Source organism: Megachile rotundata, chromosome 4 (genome assembly GCF_050947335.1).
Source record: "Megachile rotundata isolate GNS110a chromosome 4, iyMegRotu1, whole genome shotgun sequence".
Classification (NCBI taxonomy): Eukaryota; Metazoa; Arthropoda; class Insecta; order Hymenoptera; family Megachilidae; genus Megachile; species Megachile rotundata.
This window is the reverse complement of record NC_134986.1, coordinates 10,751,517-10,769,951: the sequence shown is the minus strand read 5'-3', so window position 1 is coordinate 10,769,951 and position 18,435 is coordinate 10,751,517. Positions and strand designations below refer to the sequence as shown.

Below are 18,435 nucleotides of genomic sequence, written 5' to 3'. Positions count from 1 at the left end.
GAAACGTTTTCAACGACACACTTGATAAATAAAACGGAGGCTTAATCGAAAACAATCGATTTCACATGGAATTAACGCATGCATATGCAGAAATAATAATACCTACCATGTAAATATCGGCCCTGTATCTCATCAGGATTCATGGGATGAAAGCGTCGGGATATCGTATTAAAATCATTAACGGACAAAATGATCGTCGATAAACAAACACAGTGGTACTTTTCGTTTTTTACTGGGCAAGTTACTTTGCCCACAATTTTATTACATATGTCGAGTGTATCCATAAGAATCTCTCTCTCATTTGTTTTTCTCATGTAAATAACAACATTCAACTCAACGGCGCAAAGCATAATAATATTATAATAATATATCATGTAACATACAATATATATATATATGATATATCATTATTCAATAGTCCCTCTTAATTCGTATATTTATATTTTTATATTTATATATTTATATTCTGTGTTATGTATACATATATACCTTCGCGTTTAATTCGTTTTATTTCGCAAGCATCGGTTACATCGTTTCCCTTCGAAACTTCATAAAAATCGTGCCTCCGTCGACTATCGAGCTCCGTTCACATTAATAACTATTAGGTAAATGATATTTGGATAGACTGATATTGTCACGGCAGTGATCGTTGACTAATTTCAGTTGGGGTCATTGTCGATCGTACGTTGAATATTACTTCTCAAATTTTTATTTTTTTCAGATTTCGTATCTTGGTTGCACAAATCATTGCTGGCACGCAGTTTCACTGTGCTAAACCACTGTGTCAGCGATTGCACCTTGATATAATGGTTTAGGGTTTTTACTATGTTTGCGTTTTGAAAGTAGTAAATTTTCGAGCTCAGAAATTTTGAAAATTACACGATTTTTTATTTTGAAATTTACAAGTTTAGGAAATTTATAACGCGTGAGAAATTGGGGAAATTTAGGACGTGTGGAAAATTTCTGAAGTGTGGAAAATTCGTGAAATTTAGGGAATTTGAGAAGCATGAGAAATTTAACAAATCTGAATTTAGGAATGAAAAAATGTGAGAAGTTTAAAAAATTGAAAAAGTTTGAAAATTTCGCCTTTGAAACGAACCCTGTCAATTTACCGAAGTTGATAAACGTCGTACTTCGAGAAAAGTTGCGTAGAAAATAATCGTACGAAATTCCGTATCAAATGTCGATCGGTGTCGGTTAACCATTTCCAGCAGCGGCAGTTAACGCGTTAATTTCATCAACAGTTAAAACTTAATTAACGCGATACTTAGCATAGATACGAAAGCAGTAAAAGTCAACGTAGAAAGTTCCGTTGCTCGATATTAACTGAGCAGAATGCCGAGTTCCGTTTCCGTTTAACTTCCCTTTAACTTCGGTTTCAAGCTCTCGGCGAGGTTCGAGCGGAAACGATGCGGCCGACCACTTAAAACCACTTAACCACTAAGACGACCATTACTCGCCTCGATTTCGTTACACGTTACACGCTATAGGTCAAAATATCATCCTTCCCTATGGTATTATTTACTTCTCACCGTGCCTATCGTTTGCAATTGTTTACAGTGGCCGTAGAAAACTCGTGGAAATCAAAGAACGAAACGGAAATGCGCGAGGCTCTCGTCATTGGAATTGATTTTCGTTTCTTCCTTTTTTGTCATCAAATTTATGTTGCATAATTCCGAAATTTTTTATTCTATTCTTGATATGATTAAATTAATTGCACTTTTAATTGAGGTGCTATTAAATGATCTTTTAAATGCAAAATGTAAATTCAATTTTTAATGGAGTAACTGTTTTATCAAAACTTGAAGTAAATGTCTTATTTGAATGATTTTTTATGGTCAATTAAAATACAATTTTTAGTTGAATATTTTAGTCGATTATCAAAACGTAATTTTTGGTTGAATTATTTTTTTTTATCGAAGATTGATGTATTTCTTATTTGAACAATTTTTTTTACTGAAAATTGATGTGTTTCTTATTTGAACAATTTTTTTAATTGAAGATTAATGTAATTCTTATTTGAAAAATTTTTTAATAGAAAATTAAAATAAAATTTTTAATTAAACGACTATTTAATTGCAACTTAAAAAGGAATTCTTATTCAAATGATATTTTATTGACAATTAAAATTGAATGTTTAAGTAAATTATTTTAAAAGAATAAATTTTAATCAATAGTTTGAATGAAGCTAATGTTTAGGTTTTACTTTAATAGAATTCCTAATTAGTGTTCAGTTAAATACAGAACCGAATTAATCATACGAATGATTCTAACTGGATATCAATAAAGTGTTTCATGGTTAATTTGAAAGCTGTATCTATTGAAACTAGCGACGTTTCATGATCATGTTCGAAAACATATTCGAAAGAGAAATCAATTCCAATCACCCGGGTGATTTCAATTACCATAATCCGATTTCTAATCGGACGCCCCGTACTTATTCTAAATTCAATGCAAAGCAGGACGAAATGTTCTCGTAATTCAAGAAAATCGTTCGTTTATCATTAATCCTTTCGAAAGGGTTTCGAACGTTTGATACGAATTCATTTCGTGGCACGAAAACACTTCGTCTAGTCTTTTCTTCGTTTGTCTACAATTATTTAGTCTATTTACTCGTATTTACATCCGCCAGCTGACGAGTTGAACGTTACTATACTCAGGCCGATATTCGTATAGGGTTGATGTGCGCCACCGTTCTCCATTTTGAAAGGATATCGAAACGCAGGGAACCGCTCTTAAAAAATTGTAATACAATTAACTTTCACATCCAAAACTTAGAGGAACAATTTTCTAGTTTATAATTGAACTTGTGTAATTTTTTTTTTAATATAAGTCATTCTCCTTTTTGTATATAACGTAATTGTAAGTATAATTCATTTATATTCCAGTTTGTAGGTTATGTATTCTTGTCAGTGAAATTAAACGAATGATAGTTTGAATGATTCTATTTAAGCACAAGTATATACTGTTTATACTGTATGTATCAAATTATGTGAATATGTACCATATAATTTGAAATAAATATTTTTGAACCAAATTTATTATACACATGACATGATGAAGTAGACAGTAGAGAAGTCTTAAAAGAATTCAGCAAGGTTTTCAAATAAAAAGTTTTAAGGTTATCTGATAATAGTAAAAATATCTTATAAAGACAAAGAGGTATCTTCAACTGTTCAATTAAATTCTAAAGATAAAAATGAATTTTGAACATATAATCGTTGAAATAGCAATAATCTTTGAAATCGTAGTTGGAGGAAAATGGAGGTACAGCTTCGTGTTTAGGAAATGTGGGTCGGGCCGATGACAAAATTAAGTAAGTCCATGGGAATGCTACCCTTCTTTAATCCATCATGGGCTTTAACCCCTTCGCGTGCCGGGATTCTCGAACCTGTTGCTTTAAACAAGCTGTACGCTGAATAATGGATATTCCTAAGTAGTTCGAAGTCCGCTTTAAACCGACACACTGCGAACGTGTTTGCGCGTTCACGGATAAATTCCAAAGCTCGTTAATTAACGCGGGAATAAATTAATCGCCGTGACAAGCTAATGAACGGTGTCATCGGTTCGATCTACGATTATCGTTGCTTCCATAGCGATAAATATGAAAACTGATAGCCTCATAAGGCGAATATGTTCGATTAACTTTATAAATAATTTTATCGATAAGTACATCTCAATGGGCTTAATAAATAATTACTAAATAAGTACGTCTCAACGATAAATAATTGTTAAGTACAAGCTCGATACATTTCATTTTTAAAGGATTAACTCGGTGAATTTAGTAATAAACCGATAACTTAAGGACTGATAAGAAATTTAATTTGATAATTTAATAAGCGTGGATAAACTCGATAAATAATTTGGTAAATAAAATAAAAATTGGTTTTAATTAACACTAAATTTAATCAAAATTTTTATTCAATTTGAATAATTTTAGAAATGTTTCATCGATCAAATTCGATTAACGTAATTTAATAAATGAATTCGATTAATACAAATAATCAAATTAATTTAATTTTAGCAACCTAGCAGATATTCAGTCGATCTGAATTTTTGAAAGAATATTCAATCTTTCAAATCTATTCTAATATATGCAATCAATATAGAATTAAAATTTCCAATATTTTTCAAACCAATTATAATTCCCTAAATTTTTAACGAATAATGAACATTCAAGGAATACAATTTTAATAAAGTCAGTAAATTTAAACTAAATGTCTTGAATTTTTAACTTGTCTCGGTTTTATGATGTAGACCAATTAAATTTCCATACACTAAATAACAAATGAACTAAAATTCATTTAATTTAGCTACCGTTAAATATTAAATTATTAACGAATCTTCTGTAAATTTAGCAAATAAAATTCAATTCCAGATCAATAGTTTCTACGATTTGAAATAAATTCCAGTAGAACCGCGGTTGAACAATGGTTTACAGGACAGAATTAAAACGAAGCGTTTTTCTTAAAATATCGGTTGTAATAATCGGCGTTCGAGAGCGGAATCATTTACAAAATCCTGATTGAATTTAACAAACGTTTCACAACACGTATCGATGCAAAGGTTTATGACGATATCGGGCATGTTTTTTCAGTTATTTTGCTTTGCATCGGTACATCGAAATTCCCTTTGAAAATACGCTTTTTCACGAGCCATTTAATACCCTCTGGTATTACAATTAATTCTCGTTTACGGGATTCGGGTCATTAATACCCTTGATGGATTAAAATCAATAGGAAAATCATCAGATATTTTGCGCTATTAATACACGGCAAACGAATCGTTTCCGAGATATTTTATTTTCCTTTTACCGTGTTCCGTTTCAAAAGGGAGTACATACATAGATATTTTAAATCATCGAAATTGACATTCGATGCGTACAAAAAAGTAACGATTGAAGTTCATGCGAAAATTGGTAAGCGATGTATCGCATTCATGATAAACCGGGAAAATTAGCCGTAAAAGCGTTTCAATGTTTTTCACTGATCAATAAAATTCATTCCTGTCTGTCGTGAAAGTAATCAGATGTTTTCGTCAATGTTTTCTTCTGACAAATATTTTATACTGTTGATCATTTTCTGATAGTCGATCAATTGACGTTTCATATTTATTTCAATCGATCGCGGATCCCTGGTTATGGAAGTATCGAACCTGTTTGAGCGCGAAACGCAATTTGATGCGGGAAAAATTATGTACAACAGATTTGGTTTATTTTTTTTAGAAAATATGATTATTTTCAGATTTGTGAATTTTTTTATTTTCATGTTTTCAAGTATTCAAATTACTGTAATTAGAAATTTCTAAATTTTTAGGTTTTCAAATTTCTCTATTTCTATAATTAGAAATTTCCAAATTTTTAGATTTTCAAATTTCTTTGCTTTCAAGTTTCCAAGTATCCAAATTACTATAATTAGAAATTTCTAAATTTTCAGATTTCCAAATTTCTTTACTTTCACCCCCGAAATTTTCAAATTCTTGGATTCCCAAATTCCCCAAAATTTCCGAATGCCTGAATTCCCCAACTTCCCACACTTGCAAACTTCAAACTCCCAAATCACAAAATTTCCCAAAACGTCCAATTACTTCCTACATTTCTAAATTTTTAAATTTCAGAATAAAAGAATTGCAAAATTTCCGTAGATGCACGCCACCTCCTGCACCTTAGTGTCCTTAAAAACCCCCGTGCAACTCTGCCCATCACTACCACAATTTAACCCATCACTACCACAATTGTACCCATCACTAGCACAATTTTACTGACTACTACAACAACACCATAAGTGAAATATAAACCACCATATACATAAAAAACCCCAGTCCATACCACCCCTAAAAAATAAAACAAATTAAATTAAAATCAAACAACAATTAATTATTCGTACAAAAGCCAGTAAAGAACCCCTGAAAAAAGAATATAAGCTTTCACAGACTTTTAAACAATTGTCTAGAGTAGGTCAGAGAAAGAGTAACATTAATTACGTCGTAGAAGGGATGGCAGAGTCGCATTATGTCGAAATTAATCTTTATAGAAGCTTCCTATTTTTCTGCCCCGGCGTTGTTTCCCACGCGAGAGCCGTCGCAGCTAAATAACGCGATAAAGAGCGCAACAAAAGTGGCGTGCAACACAGAAAGCGAGAGAACAGAGTGTTGCAAGCTCCGGTTGAGCTTGATTTTACACGAGTATCCTCCGAGAACTCTGTCGAGCCGAGACAAAAGGGGAAAACGCTTTCCCGCGTGTAATTGGCACTCTCGTGAAAGCTACAAGTTCGTTTTCACAGGCGTCACCTCGTTTTAGAACCAGTCTCTTATTTATTCCAACAAAGACGCGATTCAGGTATGTGCGCAACGTGCCTCATATTATGGGAAAATATTCCTCAAGAATTTGTTTAGAATACTCTTCAATTTTGTCCATTTTTGGTGAATTTCTATCTTGAATACATTCTGAGTGCACTGTGTTTATTGTTAATTAAATTTATTATTTGTAATTAATTAAATTAGTAGAATTCATCGTTGTTAATTAAAATTGTCTTCTTGTGACTAATATATTAATTTATTATAATTCTTGCAATTATATTAATTAATTATATTAAACATTTTGTACATCAGTTATTATAATTAATTGTAATAATTTATTGCATCAAACATTTTGTACATTAATGAATAAAATTAATTATAATAATCTATTGTATTAAACACTTTGCATATTAATGAATATAATTAACCATAATAATTAATTGTATTAAACATTTCAATCAATGCAAATAATAATAATTTCTTGTGTCAAACGACATGTTCGAGAGCAGGAACAGAAGCAGATAAAAAGGATCTTAATCTGAATTCTCCGATTCGAAGACGTTTGCAAACAATAATATTCAGCTTCTTAATATTCAGCCATTCTTGACTGTTCGTGCACTTTCAACCTCCAATTTTTTTTTCAGTCCTCTCCTTTTTATTCGAAGATTTCTTCATGCAAGAGCATTCTCTGTACCGAATCTGACGTTTTAATCTCAAGTACCCAGATGGGATCCGCGATTTCGTATATAAGAAACGGAACGACGGCCGTGAAAGGGAAGGGAAAAACAGGACGAAAGAGGGTGGTAGGAAGCCTTCGCAGACGGAATAAAAAGAGGAACACCGTGAAAGAATTGTCCGAGGAGCAAGAAGAAAAAAGAAAGGTGAAATCGATGCTGGAAATTTACGCTTGCATCGATGGTTTTGAGGTTTTTTAATTAGTCGGAAAAATGATTGATATTTTTTACCCTTCTTTCTCCTCTAACTCTCTCTCTTCGTTTTTCAAATTTTACAACGAAAATTGCTATTCTTGAAATATCTATCGATTCAGAACTCTCAGAAATTCTCGAATTCTCTCAAAAATTCTCAGAATCTCGAACAGAATCGAAATGGAGTTAAAATAGGTTTGCGTTCGAACAGGTTCGATTTTCGTCAAAATCGAAGACCGTTGGCGCTGTTTCTGCGGCGAAATTACGGCGTTATACAATATTTTACACTGAAAGCGATAGTCGTTGCACTTTGTGATTTGCCCACCTTCTCTGATCCGCCATATTTATTCGTGCGTAACTCGTTACACGGTAGAAATTCATTTTCTATTGCACGATTTTCTCACCTCGTTCGTTTTCTTGTACACTGCGCTACACTGACTTGGCACGCGTAATTATTATTTATCTTATTTTATTATTTATTCTCCATCCGCACCCTCGTTTTAATACCACACTAACTACTCAGTCAATCTTTCTTAGTGTTTGTGTACGTGTACGTGTGTTCTCGTCGTGTCTGATCCTCTCGGCCATCTTCTTCCTTATAAATCGAGTCAATAATTACAGGTGATCAACGTAGAAGGCGTCCATTTTCCTGGTCTGCTTATCGTATGATCGATGTCACCAGCAGGACGATCATTATAAGCACCCCTGTGGTCGTGATGCTCGATGCTGAGTCTGTAAATCAATAGAAATTTTAACCTTAGTATATCTTTTATTTGAAAATTTTGCATAGGATTTTATTTAGAGAAAATTTCCATATTCATATACATATCCATATGCATAGCCATATGTACATCCATATGCATACACATACACATATGCATATACATATGAATGTCTATATGGATACGCATATACATACATATGCATATACATATGAATATCCATATGCATACAAATACACATATACATATACATATGAATGTCCATATGCATACACATACACATATACATATGAATGTCCATATTCATACATATACACATATACATATACAATATATACATATACACATGAATATCCATATGTATACACATACACATATACATATACATATGAATGTCCATATGCATACATATATACATAGACATGAATGTCCATATACATATACATATCCATGTACATATCCTTATCGATGTCCATTTCCATATTCATATCCATATCCATATCCATATATGTACACATATACATACACATTGTACGTACAAGTTAAAAAAGTATACATGTACATAGTATATTAGTCCCACAGCACATGTTCCATTACATCTATCATCCCTAACTTCAAGTACATCATTTGGCGATATGTAACAGCGTGTCAAAAAAGTTTCATAACCAATAAATTCCTCCAAAAATCTCCACCCACATACCCAAAACAATCGCAGAGTACCAATCATAATAAAAGTACAAACATCCGAAGAACGTAGAATCGCTTGAGAATGCGAAGCGGTACGTTTAACCGCGAGTCAAAATGGCGGAAAGTCATGAAAGTAGGATATAATTCCCGTCCGTGAAGATCGCGCGAGTTGGCCCGAAAGGGTTGACGCGGAATCAAGAAGTTCCCGAGAAAATTCAGCCGTTGTTCCGTGCGGGAAGACGAGCCCCGAAGAATCCTTCTGTCGAGGGAAGCCAACGGAAGGATTGGCACAAGAAGCAAAAGGAGAAAAAAAGAAAGAAAAGGGCAGACGAAAGAGGAGGCAGAGAACGGGAAGAGAGTCAGTTATTCTTACGGTTGGACTGGCCCATACTTTTCAGTTATTACTCGGTTCGCGAGAGACGTATTCCGGCTGTTCCTCGCTCATCCCTAATTACAAATCAGAAACAACCCGGTGGGCCCTCGTTCCAATCATTTCCCTCTTCCTTCTCGTTTGTTTCGTCGTGGTCCTTGCGACCCGCCATGTTCGTCTCTCTTTTTCTCTAGCCTCTTTTTCTTGCCGAATTCCCACCGGGACGGTTCCTCGTTTCGTCAATTTTTACACCGGGTTTCCACCTCCACGCTCTGTTTTTCCACGGCGACTTTTTGCCAGACGGTTTTGCGGTTACTATCGCCAACTGTTTTTTCCCCGGTCTTCGACGATCGAGCCGCGCCACGGGACCGAATTTTTTTAGGGTAATTTGCACGGTTCCGCTATTCGATTCGACGACGTTGCGATTTTTCGAAGTTGCGCCAATTTTGTTTGGGCATTTTTAAGAGTGATGTTTGGGAGAGAGTTAATTGTCGGTGTCGGATTTTTGGAGACGTACACTTGATAGCTTTGTAGGAATTTGATAGCTTTGTTTTATGGGGAAATGGAGATTTATGGGAGCAAGAGTAGGAGACGCCAGATTAGGGTATCGAGTACGGCGGCCTAAGGAAAATGGCAATATAAGAAGTCTTAGTATCCCTGTAAATTTATAGGGACTCAAAATTTAGAAATTTCGAAAGTCACAAATGATATTGTAAAGTAACGAGTACTATAATTATTTCTTAGGAAAACGCCACTATAAGAAATCTTAGTATCCCTCTAAATTTATTCATACCCAAAATTTTGAAATTTAAAAAATTTCAAACAAGAATATTGAAAAGTAAAGAGTAGAATAATCATTTCGTAGGAAAACAGCAATATAAAAAGAGAAAGTTTAAATTTTTACCATTACGATCTTTTTAATAACAGAAAATGGTGTTCTCCCTCTTTTACCACAAGTAAATATTTAATATTTCCTGTGGGTTTCATGTATATATTTATTTCGTATACATCGTGAAATTGATGGTTTATTCAATTTTACCACCGAAGTTGAAGACTCTATTTATCTTAATTCGTCCAATTGTATTTCATGATAATAAAATAACAAAGAACAATGTTTTTAATAGGTTCTAACGAAAAAGGCTGGAAATCGAAGAGGTGATGTTGATTTTGTCCATTCCGTTTCAATACAACGTATTCACTTTACATTCTCGTTTTACACACTTTTTTTCATGTTTTTTTTATGCCGTTAACCATTTTATTGGAAGCTCCGGTTTCGAGTTCCGATGGATAATTCATGAATTGCGTTTGGTTTTCCGACCGTTTAAATTTGTCGATTTTTGTAAAGGAAAGAACAATTAAACAATGATTTATAACGCGTCGAACTATAAACGATTCTTGCTTGAACTACATGCGTTATTATCATTTTCTAAAATTTGCAAAAATTATTTTTGTCTTTTGAAATTTACTGGTAAATTGGAATATGGGAAAATTTTTGAAATTTGGAATTTTAGAGAATTGTGGATTTGGAGAGTTGGGGATGTTAAGGGTGTAGGGATGAAGAGATTTAGGGATATTAAGAATATGAGGGTGTAAGAATTTAGGGTCGTAGGAATTAGGGGATGGAGGGATTTAAGCATAAAGGGATTTAGGGACGTAGGGATTTAGGGACGTAGAGATTTGGGGATGTAGGGATTTGGGGACGTAAGAATTTGGGGATGTAGGTAATTTGAGGAGGTTAAAATTTGGGGATGTAGGAATTTCAAGATGTCGAGATTTAGGGACATAGGTAATTTGAGGAAGTTAAAATTCGGGGATGTAGGAAATTAAGGACGTAGAGATTTAGGAGTGTGACAATGTAGAAATTTATTAATTTTGGAATTTGGAAATTTAGGATTGTGGGAAATCAAGAAATTGGTAATTTGCTATTTTACGGTTTTGGAAATTTGGGATTTTAGCATAGTGTTCTAGAAATACAGAGATTTCGACACTTAGGAGTTTGTGGAATTTAAACATTAAAAAATTTGTCGAATTAACAGTTCAAGAATTAAAAAATCTCAAAAGGTTACCAACTATAAAACTTGAAAAATTACAAACTGCGACACCAAAGTCTTTGCAAATCAGTTCATAACCAAATTTCCAGCGAAATATCGTTGGAGTATCGTTCGACCTTCGATTGAACGAGGAACCAGTATCCACGAGAGGCCCTGGAGTACTTATCAAGTTGTGGAAGCTTGCTACTCTCGTTCTTTTTTCTCTCGCTCTTCTTCAACGAAATTACCTACTTCCACGGGACTATCGTGATCGAGCCCTCGGAGAAAACGGATTTTCACACTTTCCCATTATGCAAATTTCTTCAAAAAAAAAAAAGAATAAGAAAAAAAAATGAAATAAGAAAGAAACCGCGTCTATGCAGAGACACCGGGACAAAGATGGAGAAGGTAGCCTGGAATACCGGGAGGGAAAGAAATATTCCGATAACGCCGCGGGCCTAGTGGAATTTTGCAAGGTGTTAAAGTTGACCCGTTCGTGGGGTCACGATCGAGCCTCTATCGTTTAAAATGCCGCTGCAGAGGCCACGAAATGCCGGATAAACCGCAACTTCGACGGAGGTTTTGTTTCCTTCGTTGCTCATTTGCCACGTTCGACCCTATTCAAGCTTCGTTTTAATGGAAACCCGACTCTGATATCAGACTTCGATGCTGACAGGAAACTCTGACCGCTGTCAATTCCGATATCGGTGTCTGAAGCTATTACCGATTCTTTTTTCTGCCTGACGGACCAGCCGATTAATGAGCTGGCAAAGAGGATTACCGGATGGACATTCCTTTTCATGGAAATTACTTTTTTTCTTATTATCGACGGGCTATGAAACTGTGGGACAATTGATGGCTTTTAATATTAAAATCTAATTTTTACTGCATTTTGTTTTAAATATAGACTTTTGTCGAGGTGGTTTTAATTGTGACTGAAATGAAGGGTAGAATATATGTGAAAAACATATGTGTCTATAAGATTGTATACATATAAGTATACATATAATGTGTACATATAAGTACATATAATGTATACGTATAATATCTACAAATAAATATGTATTTGTATGAAATTATATACATATTTATTCAAGTATGTATGTATGTATATATACGTACATACACATTTGAATAAATATGTATATTATACAAATACATGTGTATCTGTATAAAAATATGTGAGCACATATAAAAATACATACATTGAATACTTCATTCATATAACACATTTTATTATTATCTCTAAATTCGTTTATATAATCTGTATCTCATATAATGCGCTTGCAAACTCCATTTCGCAGTGCATGTTCTACTCCAAAATGGCGGCGCAAAAGTGGCGGCAAAATTCGAAACTATCAGTACATTTTCCACGATCAAAATAACAGAATATATAGTTTTATCGATAACAATTATTTGAATGAATTGTAAGTGACAAAATAGCAGGGATTTCGAACAGAATCGTACGTGAAATAGTTAGCTAAACAATTCATGTTCGTAACCGCAGTCAGCACATTTTTTCCAAAAGTGGATTTACGTCGTCATCAAAATAAACGACTCGTATGCAAACCTCGTTGGATCACAATTGACCGCGCCTCGTAAAATTTGATTAATAATATTAGTTCAATTATTCAAAAGGGTTTCCATAAAATTTGTAACCAAATATTGCAGTCAGAGTTAACCTTGTTACGCTCGATGTTGCCTCATAATTTACAAAAATTAAAACGTGTTCTGTGGTTCTTATAAAATACGCAGTTATACAAAAATACAATTAGATAAATTTTGTTTAGATATCTATCATTAATAACTAATAAACAGTATTTATACATAGTACTTTTATCTTGAATAGAGTTGCATTTTTTGCCAAAAAGTCCAACAATAAAAATAAGAGTATAAGTCCTTAAAAATCTACATTCTTCGAATCATGCTATGAAAATAAAAAATGTTCTGAAGCAGTTAAAGAGGTTATGGATTGAAATAAACGCAAGGGGATGAAACGAGAGACATTATCGATAGCTGTAGAAGGGTTTGGAAAATAAGAAAATAGGTTAGGCCATCTGACTGTCTCGTTGAAATTAAACCATGGTAACACGTAGCAACAGAGCTTACCGCTGTCTGGGGTCCAATTGTAATTCCTTTTCCTATCCGGGTCGTTCGATTTTTGTTCCGATTTCCCGATCTCGCTGAGGTTCGACTGGAATTTATTACCTGTAAGCAAAATATCCATCCGTCTATATGAAACTAGACCTTCTTCTAATGTTTCTGGTTTTTAAATCAACACCGTCCAATAGTTAAATATAAAGAGTTTGAAAGGAGAGAACGGTGTATGTTTGTTACCCGTTCGAGATCGTTGAAAATTGAGTTGAAACGATTGAAATACGAAACGTTGAACTGTTATCCATTGTTGAAATCGGATTACCGGTACGCGAGGTAGAAAATGTGACAAGTGGAAAAGCGTGCTGCGATTTGGACACATTTTACATTTCTTTTTTGAGTGTTGTTCGGATTTGCTTTGACACTAATGTATAGGAGGTTTAGATGGTATTTAAATTTGTAAACTTAGGGTTGGAATTTAGGGACTTGTGAAATTTGGGGGAATTGGGTTTTGGGGAATTTGGGAATTTTGGGGAATTGGGGGAATTTGGAGTAACTAGGATTTGGAGAATTTAAAGTTTGAGACATTTGAGATTTGGAGAATTAGGGATTTGGGGAGTTTGGAGAATTTGGGGATTTCGGGGATTTTGGAAATTTGCGAAATTTGGGGAATTTAGGTAATTTGTAGGAGTTCGGATCTAGGGAATTTGAGGGTTGAGAAAATTAGGATTTGTAGAATTTGGGATTTGAAAAATTTGGGATTTAGAGTTTGAGGAATTTGGGATTTGGGAAATTAGGTATTTCTCAAATTTCAGATTTGGGTTTGAAAATTTGGTACTAGAGAATTTCTCGAAATTCTCAAAAATCCCCAAAAATGTAACTCCTCCTGACTACGAACAGATAACTAAAACTCCCTATAGTCGATATGGTAGCTGTCGAACAATAATGTTGATTTAAATCTCCAAGTTTCCGGGCAAGAATGAACTTACGACGAAGGCAAACGCCACAAAGGGCAGCGAAACAATAGGTATGGTCAGAAGAGGTGGGAACTGTCGAGTTAAAGAATGAAAGGAAGTAGCCGGAGGTGCAAAGGAAACGAGGACAAAGGGTACATACGAGGAGTGGTCCTCCTCTGAAGATGTTTACGGGCCTGTTACGCGTAAAGTGGGTGGCAAACGCGGTAACTAGTATGCAAACTACGAGTAAACACAATTCCCTTATCCAGTGCATCGTGCAAGGACCCTTCCATGTTGCCACGTTTGTCACGGTCCAGCCTGCCGGACCAAATCATGTAATGAAACTATCTCCAGGTACGACGAACAGAGAGTATGCCCCCGGTACCGTAATACGACAACCTTTTTCCACGGTTTAATCCTGCTATCCGCGCATGTAACCTCGGCCAGGTGGACCAGGAATTTTGTAGTTACCACGTTGGATCCATTTGCATACATCACGACACCACGGGGGGAATCGAATTTCGCTCAGGAAGAGGCTCGTTCGGGATACCGTGACACAACGACGTCAACAGAATCCGTTCACGGATCTCTGCTTTTCTCGTTAAACATTTTTTGCTCTTCGACGCCTGCCAAACCTTCTTTCTTTGCAACTTGTCCTCAGAATCTCAACTTCTCCACTCTTTACATTTTGGTGCTTTTTTGTTGCTGGGATATTAAGAAAAACTTTTGTGATATTTTATTAGACTCGTGTCTCGAACTTGGATGTTTGATGTATACGTCGTTTGATAAATGTGGGAACTAGTCATTTTGTGTTGAAGTTATTAACGGTGCATTTATGTAGTCATTTTTATTAAGCTTTAAGCTATAAATTGATATACTGTATGTGTCATTTTGTGATACTTTTCTGTCATGAATTTTTGTTGGACTATTCAGGTTTTGTATCTGGATATTTGAGACAGTATAATGATATTTTCTACAACAGGCAATCAGCCATTTTGTTTTGAGAATATTAGGGGTGCACTGGTCCAGTCTTATTCACTACATTACGAACTTCAAATTTATATATCATATATGACATTTCACCATACTTTTCTGTCATGAAAATTCATTAGACATTTCATGTTTGAATCTGGATGTTTGATGTAATCTAAGAACATTGTTTGCCACTGGCATTCAGCAATCTTGTTTTAAGAATATTGAAGGTGCACTAATACAGAATTATTCCTGAAGCTATAAGCTTTAAATACATGTATCATATATGGCATTTCGTAATACTTTTCTGTCATGAATTTACGTTAGACTCTTAGGCTTCAAATCTTTATATGCAGCAACATTAATGCTGTAACTAACCAGCCTTCTTAAAAGTCCAAATATATCTTTTGCTTAAATTATTTATACGTTATAAAGTCTCTCATTTGTACGTCTTCAAATTCAAGAATCTCTAAGAAATCCAATAAATTCCTTAAGGATCAAATAAGACAAATTACATCGACCCACTCTGAGAGTAAGTACACCTCTGTCCGATACACTGTCAGCGCTAATGTTTGGTCGAAATTTGCATACGTCTGTCTGGTCGATCCATTTCTCCGTACACCGGTGTGTCTCACCTTGTTGTCCATGGACGTGTATACGATCGGTTAGTTAGTCCACCGTCTATATCGAAGCCGCTATTATACGCAGCAGCGAACAAGTGACTCGCGGCGGAGCGGTGTGTACCAGGATGATCGGCCATTACCTTGCTGAAATAGGCTATTGTGCCAAGACCGTGTTTCCTCGTCGGCATCCTCCTTTCCTGCTCTTATACCTTCGGCCCAGGGCCAACTTACGAAATCTAATCACCAGACAACCAAAACAAAGCAGCGTGTTCGAGTGAAGCTTGCGTCCTGCAGCTGAGAATTAAGTCCTGATTGCCGGTGCTGACAGCGTTTATCAATTTTGCTTCGAGAATCGTTTCGAACCTTGTCTTTCTGAGGGTCAGAGGAAATGTCAGAAGAATGTCTTGAGTCGGTTCATGGTTCGAAGTGTCTTTCACCAGTTAGTCTGGTGTGAGTGAAAATTTGGATGTCCTCAAATCCTCAGATTCTTGAAGAGGGTTTTTATTTACTTTCATGTTAAGTTCCCAATTTTTCAAATTCTCAGGTCCTTCAATTTTTATGTTCAGTGTTAGAAACAAATAGTACTGTAAATATCAAGGAATCTGTACAATTCTTGATCTTTCTAAATATACACGTCCTACGTCCCATCCTAGTTCTTCTTCACAAAAGTAAATGTATAGTTTGCTATAAAATTTTAATAGAAAGCAATCGTCTCGTATAGAGGAATTAAAACATTGGATGTTAAAAGAGAAGCTGTTCGTGCTAAAATGTAGCGCAGTTAAAGGGTTCAATTTACGTGGCGTTTTCTTGCAACGATTCTATGCAAATTTGATCGCTTTGTCCCTGTCAGAGCAGCTATTACGAAGACAGATTAATCTATCAGAAATTTTATAGCTGCCCCTTCGTGCACCCAGTTAAAACGGTTAAACGGAGTAATCTAATTTCTTAATTGTATCGATTCCTTTTACCTGAGATTAAAATACAAACGGCGAGATCTACTTTGTTAACGAAATTTGAGAACAACAACGCGCCGATTAATCATTCCGAGATTAAACTGCGACAATTTTTCGGAATGGGGTTACAGCCCGTTGTAAACTCTCGGAACGACATTATTTCCAGCGAGTTTGAAAATGTATGACGAGAAAGCTGCACATTTAGCAGGATCATTAGCGGACAGCTTTACACTTTCATTTCCATTCATTTCGACTTGCAAAGCAGCTCGTTCGTCAGTGGTAACGCGTCAAATTTGAAATGCAACGAATTTCCAAGATTGCAAATTAGAACGCGGCCGCCTGCTAATATTTATGATGCGCGTTTGCGTGTGTCGAGGGTGCGTTAAGTGTAACGTAAACATATCGTTTAGGGTTGAATACGACCGCCCCTGCGTTCAGAATATCGACCGTGAATTCGATATGAAAGAGAGATGCTCAACGTTTAGATTTCAAAGTTTGGTGAAATGTTTTCGCACATTTTATGACGAAATTTATTATCAAAATTTTCGGAGTTTTCTGATATTTCTCGGATTGACTTTTTACGGTTCCATTATGAATTTGCTTGATTTTATACATACGATCAAACTTCCCTACAAATCATCCTCAAACCATTCGACATTTTTCATGAATCATTTCGTTGAAAGAAACGAAAACTAACACTAAGAATTTATCTAAACTAAGAATTTTTATGTACCTTTTTAAAACAGGTTCTGAAACTATACAGAATTCTTTGACTATAAAAAATTCTGTAACTATGAAAGATTCTGTAATTATGAAAAATTGTAAAATTCTTAAAACATGAAAAGTTCCTAAATCGTATAGAATATCATAAATTTAAATAAATAGTGTGTTGTTATTTTAGCACTTATGTCACATGGTCAAAATACAAAATAATGGTTATGTTAATGCGAAATGTATCAGGTAAACGTATTCTTCCCGAACGAAATATCGGTTCGTTGATAAACGCAAACGTTGCGAATGCCCGCAGGAATGGTACTGTGCGCGTATTTCGGACACGTGATTTTGCAACGTTCACCATGATCGACTCCGTGGCAGAATTGACCCAGTTCAATCCGTCCTCCCAGGCCCCATTTAGCGAATATTAAGCCAGCCAGCACGCGCATACGTGCACAATAGTATGTAGAACATGTTGACAGTGCGTGTACGCGCGGTTAAGTCAATCTAGATATCAACCATTCTCGAAATCCAGGCAATCGAAGATAACGGACAGCGGCGATGGAATTAGGTTGTCAACGGGAGTACGAAATTCTCCGTCAAATTTTCACGGAGATTCTTGTCTCATTATAATTTCACTTTCTAGTGCCGATGTTACGTTATTTTCATTTATGCGTTAAGAACTTTTCAATTTTTGTAAATTTTTAATAAAATTTTCGAATGAATAATATTTTATAATAGTGTTATTGAATTGTCTCGCGTTATATCGCCATTTGTCAAGTTTCAACGCATCGTATTACTACGCGCTGAGTTGTCTCGCGTTATATTGCCACATGTCAAGTTTCAACGCACCGTATTACCACATGTCGAGTTGCCTCGCATTATATCGCCACTTGTCAAGTTTCAACGCACTGTATTACTCTGCGTCGAGTTGCCTCGCGTTATATCGCCACACGTCAAATTTCAGCGCACCGTATTACCACGTGTCGAGTTGCCTCGTGTTATATCGCCATATGTCAAGTTTCAACGCACTGTATTACTCTGCGTCGAGTTACCTCGCGTTATATCGCCACACGTCAAATTTCAACGCA

General features: G+C 35.2%; 1 protein-coding gene across 2 annotated transcripts in view; it reads right to left on the bottom strand.

Moving 5' to 3' along the window:
* Window positions 1-219: 219 nt before the first annotated feature.
* The window catches only part of LOC100880785 (lachesin), a 292,742-nt gene continuing 274,526 nt past the window's right edge, over window positions 220-18,435 (bottom strand). Inside the window, exons 10-11 of one of the 2 annotated variants that reach the window (XM_003701653.3) lie at window positions 13,142-13,240; window positions 220-7,955 (exon numbers count right to left, since the gene is read on the bottom strand). In XM_003701653.3, the coding sequence (XP_003701701.2) occupies window positions 7,882-7,955; window positions 13,142-13,240 (173 nt within the window). In that variant the 3' untranslated portion in view covers window positions 220-7,881. The remainder of the gene's footprint in view (window positions 7,956-13,141; window positions 13,241-18,435) is intronic. The other variant, XM_012281448.2, reaches the window with a different exon arrangement.